The 18,327-nt window shown below is 30.9% G+C and overlaps 1 protein-coding gene across 1 annotated transcript; it reads right to left on the bottom strand.

The window, feature by feature from the left end:
- Positions 1-6,197: 6,197 nt before the first annotated feature.
- Positions 6,198-17,837, bottom strand: LOC133188870 (uncharacterized). The gene is made up of 6 exons (XM_061324349.1): positions 17,567-17,837; positions 12,430-12,678; positions 9,243-9,338; positions 9,040-9,060; positions 8,506-8,529; positions 6,198-6,611 (listed from the first exon to the last, which is right to left on the bottom strand). Exons 1-6 carry the CDS (start codon positions 17,631-17,633, stop codon positions 6,514-6,516), a joined length of 555 nt encoding a protein of 184 aa, XP_061180333.1. The 5' UTR covers positions 17,634-17,837; the 3' UTR covers positions 6,198-6,513.
- Positions 17,838-18,327: the final 490 nt, after the last annotated feature.

Below are 18,327 nucleotides of genomic sequence, written 5' to 3'. Positions count from 1 at the left end.
ACTAGAATGACTTTTCTATAAACAACATTATGTGATCAAGGCGTCAAGTTTATAGCTGTGTTAACATGATAGAAGATGGAAAAACTCATAATATGAAATAAAAACATGCCTCTCCAATTTTTTTCCGAAAAAGGGTAAAATGGATACAGACCGAAAGTTGTTAAATAAATATTCATCCCCTGATTTGAAAAAAAGTACATTTTTTTTTCCAGTCAGCTGCAAATGTACATGAAGATATAGAAAAATTGAATATATATGCAAGAATATCATATACAATGTTTGAGGAAAGTTTTTAAAGTTTAACAGAGATACAATCTCTAGATGCAAATATATGTTTTATTTCGTTTTCAACAAATTCAATGCTTTTACCGGATACCTAATCATCACACCCTTAGTTTAACTACCAAGTACCATTATCGAAGAGTATAAAGGTTGTGGAAACTAAATGACGACCTAAATATAACTGTGTATTAATTTTACAAGATATGAAATATTTAAAGAATAACTGTCTAATCAACCAACCCTATTTTAAATTCTGTAGGCGTTTTCTGGAATCACAAAAGAAATACAAAATAGAAATTTTAAGGCAAAAATTTATTTAAAAATCATAGTATTTTGGTTCGAGAAAATTACCTTACTGATTTCTTACATTTTTTTTTTCAATGATCAGTGTTATATGAAATTTAAAGGATCCTCGTAAAAGAAAATTAAAAAAAAATATTCTAAATAATTGTGGAAAATGGGCTAAAATTGACCTCACAAAACTTATTTTTAAAAATATAATTGTTTTTTATTGAACTATACAGTGAAAAAAATGAGAAATTTAGACTCACTTATGACCATATACAGACGATATTTGACTCATATTAAAACTCTGGAAAATAAAACACAAACATATGTTTGTTCTCCTCAAACACTCGTAGAATACGTACCTTGAGGTCAATATTACTTTCGTTATGTTATTTCAACCTTCCTGTCTGATGCCTAACCAATTTTTTTGTTGGAGTTATCTCTTCCTAGTATATATACCCATTTTACACCGAGAACATGTAAGTATCCATGCATGAATTTTTAAATATTGCATATAATTTAGAACAACCTTTGTTCAATCATCGCTAAAGAAAACCTATGGCATCCGCAGTCTCCGTGACACGCTATATTATTTTTACTAATCCTGAAAGTCCCAAAATAAAGATCATACATACCCTTGTTCTTTTTCGGAAAAACCGAACTCGGAAATCCTGTGCTAAAATTCCGTGAATGATACCAATTGATCATTTATCTATAACATTATACATATATTGTATAAAAAAAATCATGAGTCATGAAAGGATTGTACTATGTTGACAGAGAAACATTATATCGACAAGGAAAATACACACTAAATAATCGATACCGAATTACTTTACAGTACTGTAAGAGAAAAAGAGTAAAATAATCGATACCGAGTAAAAGTGTATCAATAAGGACAACACTAAATGATAGTAGAACTATTGTTCCAATTAAATTAGTATTCACACTCCAAATAATAATAATAATAATAATAATAACAAATGTTAAATTTGTAGGGCATGATGGATGTTCATCTGCATAGGAGTATATCGGTCAATTCTCCATTAGTTCATGTAGGGGTGAACTCAAAATACTCAAATTAGAATAAACAAAAAATATGTGAATTTAAAAAAGCTGATATAATTGGAATGTTCTGCACTCTTTAACATTATCAGTTTGGGTTTTCAGATAGTTTTGCAATTTTTAACTTAAAAAGATATAGTTTAAACAAGAGGACGATGAGCCACAACGCTCACCTGAGTAACCTTGGTACTGCTGTATAATCAGAATGTTTCAGCATTTTTGCCATGTGACGCCGGGTAAGGGGGGCAATGATTTGAATCACAACTACCTAAATACGCTCACGTATCAATATCACTAATCTTGTTCTTGAGAAAAACATTTTCATTATTTTTATATATATTTTCATGTAAAACTTTGAATCCCTGTTAGGGCTCCACTCTACACCCTTGCCCTCCGAGGGGGGTTGGGAGGGGGAGGGGGAGGGGGGATATGATTTTAAAAAAATTCATCCTTAACTACCTATATTAATATCACTAATCAGGAACCTAGTTTTCATAAGAGAGATTCTACAAAGATTTTTCTATATATTCTAATGTAAAATTTTGCCCTCTATTATGGTCCATCCTACATCCGGGGGTCTTGATTTTAACAAATTTAAATTTCAGCAACTTAAGATGATTACATATTAATCTGACTAATAAACATGGCCATGCAGATCTTGAAATGACGAATTTTGAAGTTTTATACTATTTTTTTTCCATGTTTAACTTTTATCCTCTATTGTGGGCCCCCTTTTACATCAGTGGATGTAAACAAGCTTGAATCTACATTATGTCAGAAAACTTTTACTTAATTTAAATTATTTTTGTCAAGTGCTTTTTGAAAAGAATTTATATGACCCTGCCATTTTTTTTCATTATATTTCCTTGGAAGAGGGGGTGACTCTTCATATTAACAAACTTGAAACCCCTTGAAGTTCACGCAAGGATACTTTGTGGAAAGTACTTCGGCACTATCTTGAAAACGCGGATAAATATTTATCTGCTGTGGTAAAATTTAAATTTTTTTTTTCAAAATTAAGGATTATCTTCCTCATGCATAGCTCTGATCCTTCGACGCATTTGGCTCCAGTCTTTGGCACCTTTTTCAGCTCCTTCAAGTCTTTTTTCTATTTAAATATTATTTTGGATTTCCAACGTTTCTGCCTGAGCATCACTGAAGAGACATAATTTGTCGAAATGCGCATCTGGTGCATAAAAATTGGTACCGTATATGATTTACATTGAAACTGGCCCAGTGACTCAGAAGAAGTTGAAAATGTGAAAAGTAAAAAAAAAAAAAAAATGCAAAAAAGTTTGAGGTTAAACAGTGAATCATATCCAATATTTCTGTATTTATCGATCTAAATTATGCAATTTGTATTCCTGTTCAATTTTTGTATCCAAATATAGAAATGTTAGACGATTAATAACCAAGATTGTTTATGAGTTTTAGTCAGGAAATAACCTGAATGATTATGATCTAAGAACAAGGAATTCGATTGAAAATTAATTTGTGGGAAGCAATATTTATTGCTTTCGACATAATTTTCAAACGTGTGCACTAGAAAATATTGTGTCTGCTGTTTTAAATTAGTATTTGAAAATTGATATTAATCATAGTGATTAACTTAACTATTAATAAATTAAATTAATTCATTAAATCGTAAAAATTGATACTAATATCTAACAAAAATAAACATACAATTTTGCTTATTCTATATTAATTAGCAGTCTAAATCTTAGCAATTTTGTCCTACAATTACTGTTCTAAAATATGTTAGAATTAATATGTTAGAACATGAAGAGAATGTTTTATTATTTGTCGGTACTATTTTATAAATACTGGAAGTTTCTTTGAGGAATAGCCATTTAATTAAAACCACATTATTTATTTCTGTGCTAAAATCTGTCTCAGTTGGTTTTTGAACCTTGTTGAGAGTATCTTTTTAATGAAATATGAAGAGAGGAATCGAACACTAATAAAGCTTCAAAGTCTATAGGAATAATACAAATTGGGAGCAGAGCAAACACGGACCTCTAACAACACCAGAAGTGGGATCAGGTGAATTGAGGACTATGCATCGCCTATCGACCGGTCACACCGGCCGTGAGCTCCTTGTCAGGATCGGGCAATTGAAAGGAATACATAGACAACTCAGTGTAAAAATAATGGCCTAATAATTTCTATAAAAAATGTTAAGATTAATTAAGAATGCCATGTTGAGGCTCATTTCTCTAATTCTGCTCTTCTTGCATGACTTTCTGAGTTATATAAAAAGTTGAATCTGAACATTAATGTATTTACTTTACAACGGGTGTGGCTGGTCAACTGGGGGTTGATTGCTACTCCTTGGCACCTGATCCCACTGATCTATAATTTTGGGGGGTCCTCGTTTTATGCCTCATATTTTTTTTCTTTTAATTTAAATCAGAGCTTAAAGTTGAAAACTCAAAGGATTGTAAAGAAAAAAAGAATCAAAATCTTTTTTATAGATATATGCCTCAATTGAGAAAGAAACATCATCTTTAAAACAGATATTTTAAAGAAAAGCCGTGCACTTATAATAACATTATTTATTTCCGTGCCTAAGTCTGGCTTCCATTGGTTGTTGCACTTTATAGAGCGTATTTTCAAAATGTTAAATAGATAATGATCTATACAATGTGTGAACGTGAAACAACATCTCATTGCATATTTTTGTGCCGCTTAGACTCCACACCACTATAATAACCAACTAAAGACACTATAATAATCAACTAAAGACACTATAATAATCAACTAAAGACACTATAATAATCAACTAAAGACACTATAATAATCAACTAAAGACACTATAATAACCAACTAAAGACACTATAATAATCAACTAAAGACACTATAATAATCAACTAAAGACACTATAATAATCAACTAAAGACACTATAATAATCAACTAAAGACACTATAATAATCAACTAAAGACACTATAATAACCAACTAAAGACACTATAATAATCAACTAAAGACACTATAATAATCAACTAAAGACACTATAATAATCAACTAAAGACACTATAATAATCAACTAAAGACACTATAATAATCAACTAAAGACACTATAATAATCAACTAAAGACACTATAATAATCAACTAAAGACACTATAATAACCAACTAAAGACACTATAATAATCAACTAAAGACACTATAATAACCAACTAAAGACACTATAATAACCAACTAAAGACACTATAATAATCAACTAAAGACACTATAATAATCAACTAAAGACACTATAATAATCAACTAAAGACACTATAATAATCAACTAAAGACACTATAATAACCAACTAAAGACACTATAATAATCAACTAAAGACACTATAATAATCAACTAAAGACACTATAATAATCAACTAAAGACACTATAATAACCAACTAAAGACACTATAATAATCAACTAAAGACACTATAATAACCAACTAAAGACACTATAATAATCAACTAAAGACACTATAATAATCAACTAAAGACACTATAATAATCAACTAAAGACACTATAATAATCAACTAAAGACACTATAATAATCAACTAAAGACACTATAATAACCAACTAAAGACACTATAATAATCAACTAAAGACACTATAATAACCAACTAAAGACACTATAATAATCAACTAAAGACACTATAATAACCAACTAAAGACACTATAATAATCAACTAAAGACACTATAATAATCAACTAAAGACACTATAATAATCAACTAAAGACACTATAATAATCAACTAAAGACACTATAATAACCAACTAAAGACACTATAATAATCAACTAAAGACACTATAATAATCAACTAAAGACACTATAATAATCAACTAAAGACACTATAATAACCAACTAAAGACACTATAATAATCAACTAAAGACACTATAATAACCAACTAAAGACACTATAATAATCAACTAAAGACACTATAATAATCAACTAAAGACACTATAATAACCAACTAAAGACACTATAATAATCAACTAAAGACACTATAATAATCAACTAAAGACACTATAATAATCAACTAAAGACACTATAATAATCAACTAAAGACACTATAATAATCAACTAAAGACACTATAATAATCAACTAAAGACACTATAATAATCAACTAAAGACACTATAATAATCAACTAAAGACACTATAATAATCAACTAAAGACACTATAATAACCAACTAAAGACACTATAATAATCAACTAAAGACACTATAATAACCAACTAAAGACACTATAATAATCAACTAAAGACACTATAATAATCAACTAAAGACACTATAATAACCAACTAAAGACACTATAATAACCAACTAAAGACACTATAATAATCAACTAAAGACACTATAATAATCAACTAAAGACACTATAATAATCAACTAAAGACACTATAATAATCAACTAAAGACACTATAATAATCAACTAAAGATAGCAGGTTTGATAATAGATATCATAACTGAGCTGATACTGATATATTCAAATCTGAAGGTTTTCTTAACTGTCTTAACACCAGTTATCTAACAGCAAGAATAATGATCTGCACAACTGCATATTGAGGACATAACAATGCTTTATTTTTTGCTTGTCTATGTACATTACACGGCACTGTCTTACATAGGGCATATGTGATACTAAAACAAATTCTTTTAAGTACAATTGCAAATTCTAATAAAAAACAAATATAACATTGTTACATGTTTAAAGTAAATATGCATATATACCGAAGACATAACTGCCATCAGTCGAATTACTGCTATAATAGCAGTCGCTACTTTTAAATTGCCTACAAGTTTAAAAACAAAGTAGCTGGACTCGAAATATAAGATAGTCTGATCGTAAAATATGCAAATGAACATGCAGATGTATGATTACTGCATATCAGGCAAAGAACCTGCAAACATAATCAGGAATGTTGAAAGAAGTTCGTAATTTACTGACGATGAACCACCTGTGTCTTTTTTGCTACCTGTAAAGAAAGCAATAATATGAACTAATACTTAAGGCATTCATTTGTAAAAAAAATGACATCTGTTTCTTCTGATTATTTCAATTAGGATTAAAAATAACTATAACTTTGCTGCTAAAGATTAAATGAAATACACCCGGAGACCCCACTATTTGGAAAAAAATCTAGTTGAAAAAAGGAGCTATTAACAATATATTAAACAATACCTTCGACAAAAGTATAACAAAGGCGGATCCGGGAGTGCACCCCCCCCCCCCGTTTTAATTTTTTTTGGACATTTTGTTTATATTATCTTAAAATCAAGGGAAAGCACCTCTTATTTGTTAGAATTTGTCAGTTTCCGGGACCCCCACCAGGGCTTTACCCTGGACCCGCTGGGGGCTTCAATGCAGCCCCCAGACCCCCTGTCTTCTACTGCGCCCCCGTTATGAAATTCCTGGATCCTCCACTGTATATTAACACCATGCTGATATAAACTAGTGTAATCAAAGGAATGCAAGTGTCGCCTGCTTTTTAGCATCATTAAAGATTAAAAGAAATCTAAGGATGGTTAGCTATTTAATTGCTAATTGCATTATAGTTTAGGCATTTGGCCTGCAAAGAAAAAAAATCCACGGATAGTGAGACTGATAGAATAGCATTTACCATATACAATCTGACAATCATATATGTATGTTATTCCCCAAAGCTAAAATGAATAATGATTTTCATTTTTTAAATGCTTGTTTAATCCAACTATCTTCCAAAGGAGATTTCAGTCTGTCTTTTCTGAAATTATCAGTCACAACTATCCTTTTGGTATAGCGATCCCGATTTATTTTCATAGTTTTTAAAAAAAAAAATATATCTCAATCTGTGTGATAACTTTAAAGCATAAAGCTTTACAAAGCATAGCGTCTTGAGCTCAGAAACATGTGGTATAAATGTTAATTATCAAAAACCTCCCCTTAAAATTCAAAAGACAAAAGTTAAATTAACTGTGCAGAGTATTTTTACAAAGTAGGCCAAAGGTCAAGGTCAAATGGGTTGTAACGCTAGTATATTTCAGAATGTTTTTCGGCAATCAGTCTACATATCCTAAATAGCATAGATTTACCTCTTAAATGTAAAAAAAAAATATGTTGTATATTGGGAAAAGAAGTTCAGATGTTCAAGTTCAAGAGTCACGAGGCCGATAACCCTGGTATTTTATAAAAGCCAAAGTGCCAAGCAATATATTTGCAAATGTCAAATCCATACCTCTTGCAGTTCTCATGATATAGGGTGTAAGAGACAGTCAGACAGACAGACAGAAAGCTGGAGAGACAGACGACTGGTATAGTGTTCCCTAAGTGGCGCTCTGATCTGCAGGCGACACAATGAATGTACAAATTGATGGATGAAACTTACATCCAGATTAGTTTTTGGGAAACGATCAGATGCTATAATGGGTAGAATGTAAAGTTGCTATGATTCAAATATGCTATTGAATATTTTGAGACTAAATTAATCGATACCACAAACTTTTAAGGCACACGCCTGCTGATAAGGCGCTGTATATAAAATTAAGCATTCTGAGTGTTGCATAAGCAAAATTACTTGAGGTAGTCCCTTACAAGAATGTTTAGCCTCGATCCCCAGGCCTTAAAAATTAAGGATAAAAGTTCAAAAGTCATAGTTTCATAAATTAAATTATCGATGCACAATGGAAATACAATATTGACCTGTAACTCATCAAGAAAGACTCGTAAACCATGGATCAGTTCGATGTAAAAGCATGTTAAGAGTCTGAAAACTAAGAAGGAGAAAGACTGCCCGACAAATAGAAATACAGACAGACGAATGTGAAATATGTAGTCCCCTCACCCCTTTTCACCGGTAGGGGGCTTAAGAAGGCAAGGTTAAAGATGCTTACCTACAATTGTTACGGTTGCTGCCTCTGCAAAGATAAAAAAATATTTTTGGAAAAATATTGAAGGAACGCCGCAATAAAAAGATGAATTATTAGTTGTGGAAAATCTAGCATTGATCAAGTTTAACAGTTCTTGCATGGTTAGTATCAGAAATGTTTTAAAAATTTTAATTTTTTCATGTTAATTACTTTTAATTGTGGTTTAAATCTACATTACACAAAGAGCTTAAAGACTGACATATCCAGGTCGAATAGTAACTAATCTATATGTCTAAATATAATATTATGCTTGTATCTACACAAGAACTAACTTTCTCAGGGGTAGGTTTACAGAATATCCAGAAAAAAATGACAAAAGACTACAAGAAAATCCAGAGGCTTGATAAACATTATTTACTGATATATATAAAATCAAAGTAATTAAGTGTGCATAGATGAAATTGAATACGTATTGAGAGAAGTAAAACAGCGAGCAATTGATGTATTTTAATATTTTATGTAAAAAAGAAAAAAGTACTAAAGTGGATTACTTATTACCTGGTGTCGTTATAGAAGGGTCTGTAAAAGAGAAAAAAAAATCATATTCAATTAAGCCACATTGTAAAAGAGTAAAAGACTAAATTGCTTCATAGTTAATGTATCACAAATCATCTCATCTCGATAAATATTAGATGGTACGAAAAGTGAAAAAGTCATGATCAAGAAGTGTCGATTCATTTTATTACTATTCTATAACTTACCCAGGACTGTTATATTCTGAGAAAACGTTGTATTGGCTTCTTCAGTGATATGGTTTACCAGACAAAAGTATGTGCCACCATCATCAATTGTTAGGTCTAATGAAAAAAATTAAGAAAATGTTAAAATGTTATCTATAATAGTCATAATGGTAAGGACTTTTGGTCCCATGTTTTCCTAAAAATTTCATTATCTCCTCACCAACGAATTAAAGGGATATAATAAGCCGTTAGTGAGTGTGTAAGTTCGTAAGTGGATGATTGCTTGCGTAACGGAAGATTACTGCAATTTGCAGAATTGATTTGTTTTTGTTATTTTGACTTATTTTCCTTTTTTTTATTGAAATCACAGAAATAAAAAAAATAAATTAAACATGAGTGTAACGTTTCGGGTTTTAAAGTATATATAAATTCGCTGCCACCAATTGTAACGTGTAAATTGTTGAGCGTGTAGATTTAACTAGTAGGTACCCATGAGGCACGTTACAATAATGGGTTCGAAGGTACCTGTACAGTCAAGTAAATTTAAATAAAACAAGTGTGATCAATTAAAATGCATTTATTAAATTAATAAATGGTACAATCAATATACAGATTTTTATATAACGTCCCAGCTCACAGTGTGATAATCACATTCAAATGTCAAAATTGCGCGTTTTACTCGGTGAAAGGTGCTACCGATGATATTGGAGCAAACTGGTTCTAGGCGTCCGGTGTTCAGGTGCTAGGTGCTACTAATATAAGCTAATTGGTTCTAAGTTCCATCTTTACTGGACTGGTGCTAACCTTACTCGGTGTTAGGTGCTAGGTTTCTGCTAAAATATACTTGGTTTAATCTCCGAACATAAATTCTCAAAGTGACTCGGTGTAAGGTGCAAGCGCACCGACTATCTAAACTTAATTCCATGCATGTTCAAACTAAAGTCCACCACCCTAAACCTATAATTTCTGGTTATAGAATAAAGTATTCTATGTCATTAAATGAAAAAGTATGCTATGCAAATTTACAATCACCTCATATACATTCATGCAAAAGACACAATTTATTCAAGTACTGTGCACTGTCATAATTATGATAATTCTAAGGACACTCTTAAAGTTCATGTAGACAGCAGTAACTCGTAAAATCAGCATAACAACGGACAACCACCGCACGAAATGTAAACAATCATTCTAAGTTCTCTGTAGAGAAATTACTAAGAAATTTATTTTAAAACAAAGTATAAGTTGGCAATGTAGGCACAACATAAGATACAGTATTTTGGCGTTACTGTTCTTTTATTATTGAGTTGTGTGTAATATGGATCGAAATTCTTCTTTTATCGACTTCAACTTAATGGAAGTATCAGCGGTTTTTAGAGGTTACCTGCCATGCTCTTTAAATCAACATTAACGTTTCGATGGTGGCAACTATGAACAGTCATCAGGGATTTATCAATACCTGCTCAGGGGCCGAAATTCGGCCCCATACCCAATTGAAAATGAGTTCAGTTTTTCCCAATTTGGCAGTATTTTTTCCAAACCGGTGAACAATGCTTTTATATATATATTTATTTATCTTGGAAAACACAAAGTAAAATTGTCAGATTGTCTGTAATTTCCATCTATTTAACTCATTTAGCAAAGCTTCTGTCATAACACATGTTTAAAAACACTTTTAATCCGAATTTCCTCCGTTTTTCTGAAAATGGTGACATTGTGTAATAATACAGATTTATTAAGTTATTTCTAGCTACTCAATTGATCTATGAGTGAATGGTAAGGACTGTAGGCATTATTCCAAAATAGAAAAATATATTTTCAATGCATTAATACATATTAAAAGAGGACTTTGAGAAAATGTGTACTTAGTATAAATTTTTGCAGGAGGTTTATAATCTCCAGAAACAGATTCTGTAATGACCTAAATTGGAATATCATACACACATGTACTACTCTAAGATGTATAAACACTTTATACTCATTGAAGTCAATTTTAATTTTTATTAGTCTATTATTCATAATTACATGATCTTGTATGAATTGGATCATATTTAATTTAATTGTCTGTTTGGATGCCCAAATTAGAGTTCATGCTGAAGTGTTAAATGAATTACACCTGAATACATGATTTAAGCAACATTTTTTATTTTGCCCAATTTCATCAAATAGCCGATAATTTTTTCCCAATTCCCCAAAAATGGCGTTTCCCAAAATAGGCTGATAAATCCCTGGTCATTTTACGTTTCGAAGATTATATTCAGTATTTCGGCCTATTCCTGTCGAAACGTTCCATAGGCCTTCAGAATCAAAGTTATAAGAACAAACATGACAAATGGATTAAGTTGTGAGAATAAAAATACCCTATACTGAATATGGCTTTTTCCTTTCTTTCATTTTTAAAAGATTGAATTTTTACAAATACAATTTAAAACTTGTTTTAATAGCTATAATGATAATCATCTATAATTTTATTGATGTGTATAATAATCTGTGTTGGTTAAATTTGAATTGAGAATCACTGGCAGTAAATTAAACATTAAAATAAACTGATAAGAGATTTCTTTTTGTGGGTACTTCTTACAAACAATTGTTTGTTATTGTCTTGATGTGAGTGGTGAGTGTGTTTATAAGTATTGGATCTCTTGTTGCATTTAATGAACATGTACCAACCTTGAGTATTCAGTACGAGAGAGAGAGAGAGAGAGAGAGAGAGAGAGAGAGTAATCTGTATATATTAGAATAAACGATATATTTAAGAAATGAATTTAATTTTTGAAGATTCATGAGGACATGAACTACGACGCTTCACGCCGGCATATTTCATGAAGCGCGGTAGCACTTCATGATGAATATGCCGGCGTTAAGCGTTGTAGTTCATGTACCATATTCATGTACCTCCTGAATCTTCAAAAATTAAATTCATTCCTTATATTTAAATTATTTCTCTGATCATTTGCCACGAATAACGCCATTCAACTGTCATTTTTAAAGCAAAACAGTTTGCACTATAGTTTTGACGTCAAGTAAGGTATTATGACGTAACAATGGAGATATTCATGGTTGTTCATGAGAAAATGAACTGTATTCTATTTTGTAAAGAATCACAGGGGAAATTTATTGGAAATGTAAATATAACAATATATACTCAATAGATTATTTTTTCAGAACTGGTTTTTGTGATAGGAAATGATTGATTATCATACTGTACCTGGGACTCTCAGGTCGTAGTAAGTCTTATTCTGAACCGTATTTACACCACAAGTATATTTTCTATTTATCAATATTTTTTGGCCGTTGTGACAATAGTTGGTTTCCCCGAAATTCCAGTACACATCCAAGTTTGTGAGATTATCATCAGGAGGTAATTCGACTTTACATGTTCCATGATACGTTTGACCAATTGTATAAGGTCCATGGTAATTGAGCCTGAAACCGGCACTAAATCGGCACGTAACATCTGAAAATGAAAACAAAACCATTTTTGGTCACAACAACGAACCAGGGGTATTCATATTTATTAACACAACATCACAGTAACACACATGTCATACTCTGTGTTTTGCTTATGATTGATTGATTAACAAGGTAAAAGTTAAGAAGCTTTAAAAGTACTTTCAAAACACATGTATCCTTGATATTAAATGTAAAGATCAAATCTACAAAATAAATAAATAAAAATAATAATAATAAAAAAATAATTTAAATTAAAAAAAATCAGTTAATGTGTGCTATATGTAGTTTCTAATTCACTGAATTAATAATAAAATTAATTTAAATAAAAACTAAGTTGAAAAATCTTTAATTAACAAATAAATTTATTATGATCTCACAAACAAAAACTTTAAAAAAAAAAAAGAAAAAAAGAAAGGACTATATTCTGTAGTGGCCAGTATCTGCCCCCAAAATAAAACTTTGATGGAGAAATCTTTAATTATGTTCTAAACCAGGTGGATATTTGTAGACTTCAAAGCATTAAATATTTTTATCAACTATGACATCATTACTTAGATATGACGTCAATAAAATGACGTAAATTCCAAATTGCAATGATTTTGAGAGAAAATAGTGTATTTTACGTCGGTATTTTGATTGGAAATTATCGAGCGCAAGTCTGCTCAGACTAGATCTTTTGATATAATGTGTAGAATGATAATATCAATGAAATATGTGAATATGGTACCTGAGCAAGCTTGCGCTCTATAAATACTATAGTCAAAATTGAACAAACTCTGTGCATTTTGGCCTCTTTTTTTTTTAAAATAACGGAAATCCAAATAGTTTGTGACGTCACAGAGACAAGAAAAGCCAACTAATTTTTCCAATTTCAGAATATATTGTCTTAATTTGGATTATTTTATACAATATATGCACTTTTTCTCATTTCAAGAGATTTTCAAAATTTGACTATTATGGGGGCAGGAATACGCCCATACCGTATATAGTTCTTTGTAGGAGAACAATAAAAAATATTCTATTAATAGGTAATTGGAGAAACCCCTTTTATAAATTATGCATAGATAAATTTTTGTAACGAATGCTTAGATAAAATTTAAAAAAAAATTCAAACAGTCTGTCATTTCAAACATTTATCAAAGTTTGATTAAAAATCAAGTAAAAATTGCGGAAGGAAGATTTTTCATGAATATTCTCATTAATATCGAAACGGACAGATACATGTTATCATCTATTATAAGACTGCACACGAAGATGATAAGGATCTTTATTATATATATATATATATATATATATATATATATATATATATATATATATATATATATATATATATATATATATATATATATATATATATATATATATATATATATAATCAGTGTCGAAATGAATATCAAAAAAATATAAAATAATCTTTTTGGACAGCCAAATCTTTATTTGCATGAAATCCGTGTCTTTTCAGACCACTCTGTTACACAATGCAGAGCGGACACTTGGCTAGCAAAAGTGGAAAATTTACTATTGATTTTCTCTGTTCTACGTATTACGATAATTAGCATTCATACCAGATGCGTCAGGGAACCACACTTTATTATTTCAACTAAGTATAAATCAGTGATAATTTCAATGTTTTCAGGATCTCAGAAAGAAATTTAATTTTTGTTAAATTATCAGACTAATTTTTGTCAATTAAAATGTTCCGGATCCATTATTTGGCGAGATACGTTATGTATCCACAATATTTGCAAATTGTGAGACATTAAATGCGAAAGATGTCGTGTTATTTTTCAGCACTGACCTTATTTTGGAAAAAAAACATAGTCTGTAAACTATCGCAGTTTTTAATGAAATATGGAGATAACATACAGTGTTCAATCTCAAAGTCCATTTAAACGATACAAATCGAGAGCAGAGCAAACACGGACCTTCAAAAACATCAGAGGTGGGAGCGAGGAGTTAGCATTCCCTGCTCTCAATCAATATTTCAGCAAATTATAAAATATATTCTATCTGACAGGCTTATGTTGTATTTCCATTACTAAAAATACATGCTATGCCAATCTTCAATATGTTGTGTGTCTAGCTCTTTACAACACCTGTAAAAAAAGTTCATGTCCACTGAATAGGAATTATAAACAGGAAAAATATAATGATGGTTTAGCTTGTTAGTATTAGGTGAAAATACTTCAAATTATTTTTGCTGAAACAGGTAAGAAATAAATACTTTATATATTATACTTACATACATGCAAGTCCTGAACCAGCAATACAAAAGCAATGGCAGTATAAAGGAAGCAAAAATTTTTCATCTCAATCTTAAGACCCAGGACCTTACCTTGGTGCTCCATTAATGAACACAAGAGAGGTGGTGAAAACGAGGTTATGTTATGATTCAGATATAACGAAGCTTGTAAAAATAGATAAATAACTAAAAGCTTGTAAAAAAAAAAAATAAATAACTAAAAGGGAACTTTACGTATCAATTTTAAGTGAAAACGAGGCCATGATTCATGTATAAAGAAGCTTGTGAAAATAGATAAATAACTAAAAGGGAACTTTGCATATCAATTATAGTCAGATTATTATCTGTGACATGAATTTCTTTTTTGAAAATCGTATGCTGTATCTACTTAAAAAAGACACAAATGAATATATATATCTAGGTTTAATCGAGTCATCTGTGCAGTAACAAGGACGATGTCTACTTTGAAATAATATTTAAAAACAGTCCAGGCTAATTATACATATGTATATTTAGGTTAAAAAGAGAAATGGGTAGATATAGGATCTTCCATGATTTGTAGTTGGATATGATTTTTATCCAACAAGTTGTGTGTTTTTTTTTATCTCCGAGCCTTGGCTCGGGGATAAAAACACACGATGAGTTGGATAAAAATCATATCTAACTACAAATCATGGGAGATTCTTTTTATCCCATGTTTTATACATCACTATCAATATTTTACACTGTTTTTAAATAGGAATCCACTTCATTTTACTTCATCACTCTCACACAAAAACCTATTGTGACGTCACGGCAGTGGGATATGAAAAAAATGTCCACTGAGTGGATATCCACGGGATAAAAGGGTAAACATGGGATAAATAATTGTATCCTCGTCACTTCTGTTGATCAAAGATTGATCAGTTTAACCAAACGCTACATCCCTGTGGAAAATGGCTGCTACAAACAATTTTTAAAAGTAGCTAAACCTTTATAAGATTGATATACAATGAAACTATAATGAATGAAGCTTGGTATTCTTGCTTTTACAGCTTGGTATATTTACTTGAGACAATTTTTCTAAACTTTTTACGGGTGAAAATAAAAAAAAAAGTCTGCCTCACGAGTGGAATAAATTCCATATTCAACTACAAAGCATTGAATTCTCTGTTTATTACATTTTCTTCGATTTTCCCTTTGCCTCTGTCTTTTCTTAACACTGTCATAACCTGTGACGTCATAGTTTAGCGGTTAAAAAGTCATTGTGGGATTGAAAACATTGTAACATGGATTTTAGCAACATATTTGAGAATGAAATATGGAGATGACGAACAGTATTCAAGCCCAAATCCATTAAATCAATACAAATTGGGAGCAGAGCAAACACGGACCTCCAAAAACATTAGAGGTGGGATCAGGTGCCATGGGGGAGTGAGCATCCTCTGCCGACCGGTCCACCAGCCGTGTGCTCCTTGTCATGATCGGGAAATAACGGGAAAATCCGTCGACAATTCAGTGTGTAACTAAACTCTATTTATTTACAGTTTTACATTTTGAATTTTGATGTTGATAACTCATTACTTTGAAATGAAATCGGACAAACGCGAGGCACATTCGGTCAGTCTGGTCTCCTGTGGTGATGTGTGTTTTAATTACCTAAATGATCGAATTAATTATCTCAAATTATATGTATTACTGTATTGTAGTAAATCGTACTGCGCTGTATTCTCTCGAACATATTGCTACTAAATAGTTATAAAACAGTCATGCGCGGATGTAGACACCTATCCCCCATCCCACCCCCTGGAATTTGCAGAGTTATCAAAATTTTATACTGAAGTAAATAAAAATTGACTTTGGACCCTCCCTAGAAAACGTGGACCCCACCATCACCACCACGAAATAGTTGTTTTTCACGTTTGGGAAATTGATTTTCTTTTTTTTTTGTTTTTTTTTTTGTTTTTTTTTTTTGTTTTGTTTTGTTTTTTTCTTTTTGCTTGTCAAGAAATTTTTGGGTTGGAATTTTTTCTCCTGGGGTGGACCCTCCCTGGAAAAAATTCCTGGATCCACGCTTGATTAACAAATAAACCTTCTATTGATTTTTTTCTCTGTACACAACATTCCAATGTGTAGCATTTACATGTATACCGAGTCAAATTGCATTGCAGTTATGACAAGAGAATATTTCCATATTATCAGGAGAGCAGAGGGATTTGAATTTTTGTTTGTTAATAGAAATATTCCAGTTCCATTAAACAATAGATCGCATCAGTTATTAATTACCTTGTTTACATTACATACTGATTTCGGGTTACCTTTAGTACATTAATTGACCCACTTTGGGGTCAACCCTTTCTGCAGTGGATATAATTTTACCTCTAAGAAAATCAGGTAATGTTATTTATAATCGTAGCAAATTATAAACAATTTCTCATCTTTTAAAGGTTTGCAGTGAATATTAATTTTAGTTTTCAGATAAAAAGAATCTTCGGCCTATAGAGGTGTCACTGTTTACAAAATCTTCATACTGAATAAGAATTCACTCATCTATGAAAAAACATGAGAATGTAGTCAGCGATCTTCATTTTGTTATGTGATTATGAGACATAAAAAATTGAGTTTAGATTAAACAAAGGTACCATATAATGCAATATATTATACTTACATACATGAGTGCCGTGAACCAAAAATACAAAAACAATTACAGCTCGAAGACAGGAAAACTGCTCCATTGGTTCTACATGTACGTTAATTGCAAGCAAGCAAAAAATGTGTTGCTTCGGTACACTTTTTGTTTACTGAGGCAAAAGAGGTCAAAAAGAGGTCATGATCGACTTATCTGCTTGCATCTTCGCTAGCCAAGGGTTTCTGATACGCTACTCTCCTCATAAACCCTTGGCATACGGTGCTGACAAAAGACAGGATTGTTTTCGTCACGTGATCACGATTCTATTTTAAAAAAATAATGTCTTTAAAGAATAATTAACAAGAAGGTATTGAGTTATGTTCTACATCTTCAGTATAGATTCTTGATCACATATTTTGCACGTAGCTTAATATATTGGATGGCACCATATACATGTGTGACGCGAGGCGAACTCGTCAACACAATTTTTATAGGGAACTTGGTTTTTTTATTGTGAAAATTATCAAATACTCCAAACTGAATCACACACTGTTACACAACACTTCACTAATTTGGTAGATCCCGAAGTTATAAATCCCAATGTAATAATAAATCCTTGGTAAATAATAAACCTTTTAATTACTTTTCTTTAAGAAATAAATCAAATTCTATTCTACCATTTATTTATGTAAACATGAATATATAAGCATGCAAAACAAAAAAAAAATTAGAGTGAACACATTTTAATCCCAACTTCTTTAATAACCCAATAACTTACCAATATCCCATGAATAATGATG

This window comes from Saccostrea echinata, unplaced genomic scaffold, assembly GCF_033153115.1.
Source record: "Saccostrea echinata isolate AGI-Se365-2 ecotype Australia unplaced genomic scaffold, CSIRO_AGI_Sech_v1 ptg000016l, whole genome shotgun sequence".
In the NCBI taxonomy this organism is placed as follows: Eukaryota; Metazoa; Mollusca; class Bivalvia; order Ostreida; family Ostreidae; genus Saccostrea; species Saccostrea echinata.
Note: the sequence above shows the minus strand (reverse complement) of the source record. Positions and strands in the feature narration are given on the sequence as shown.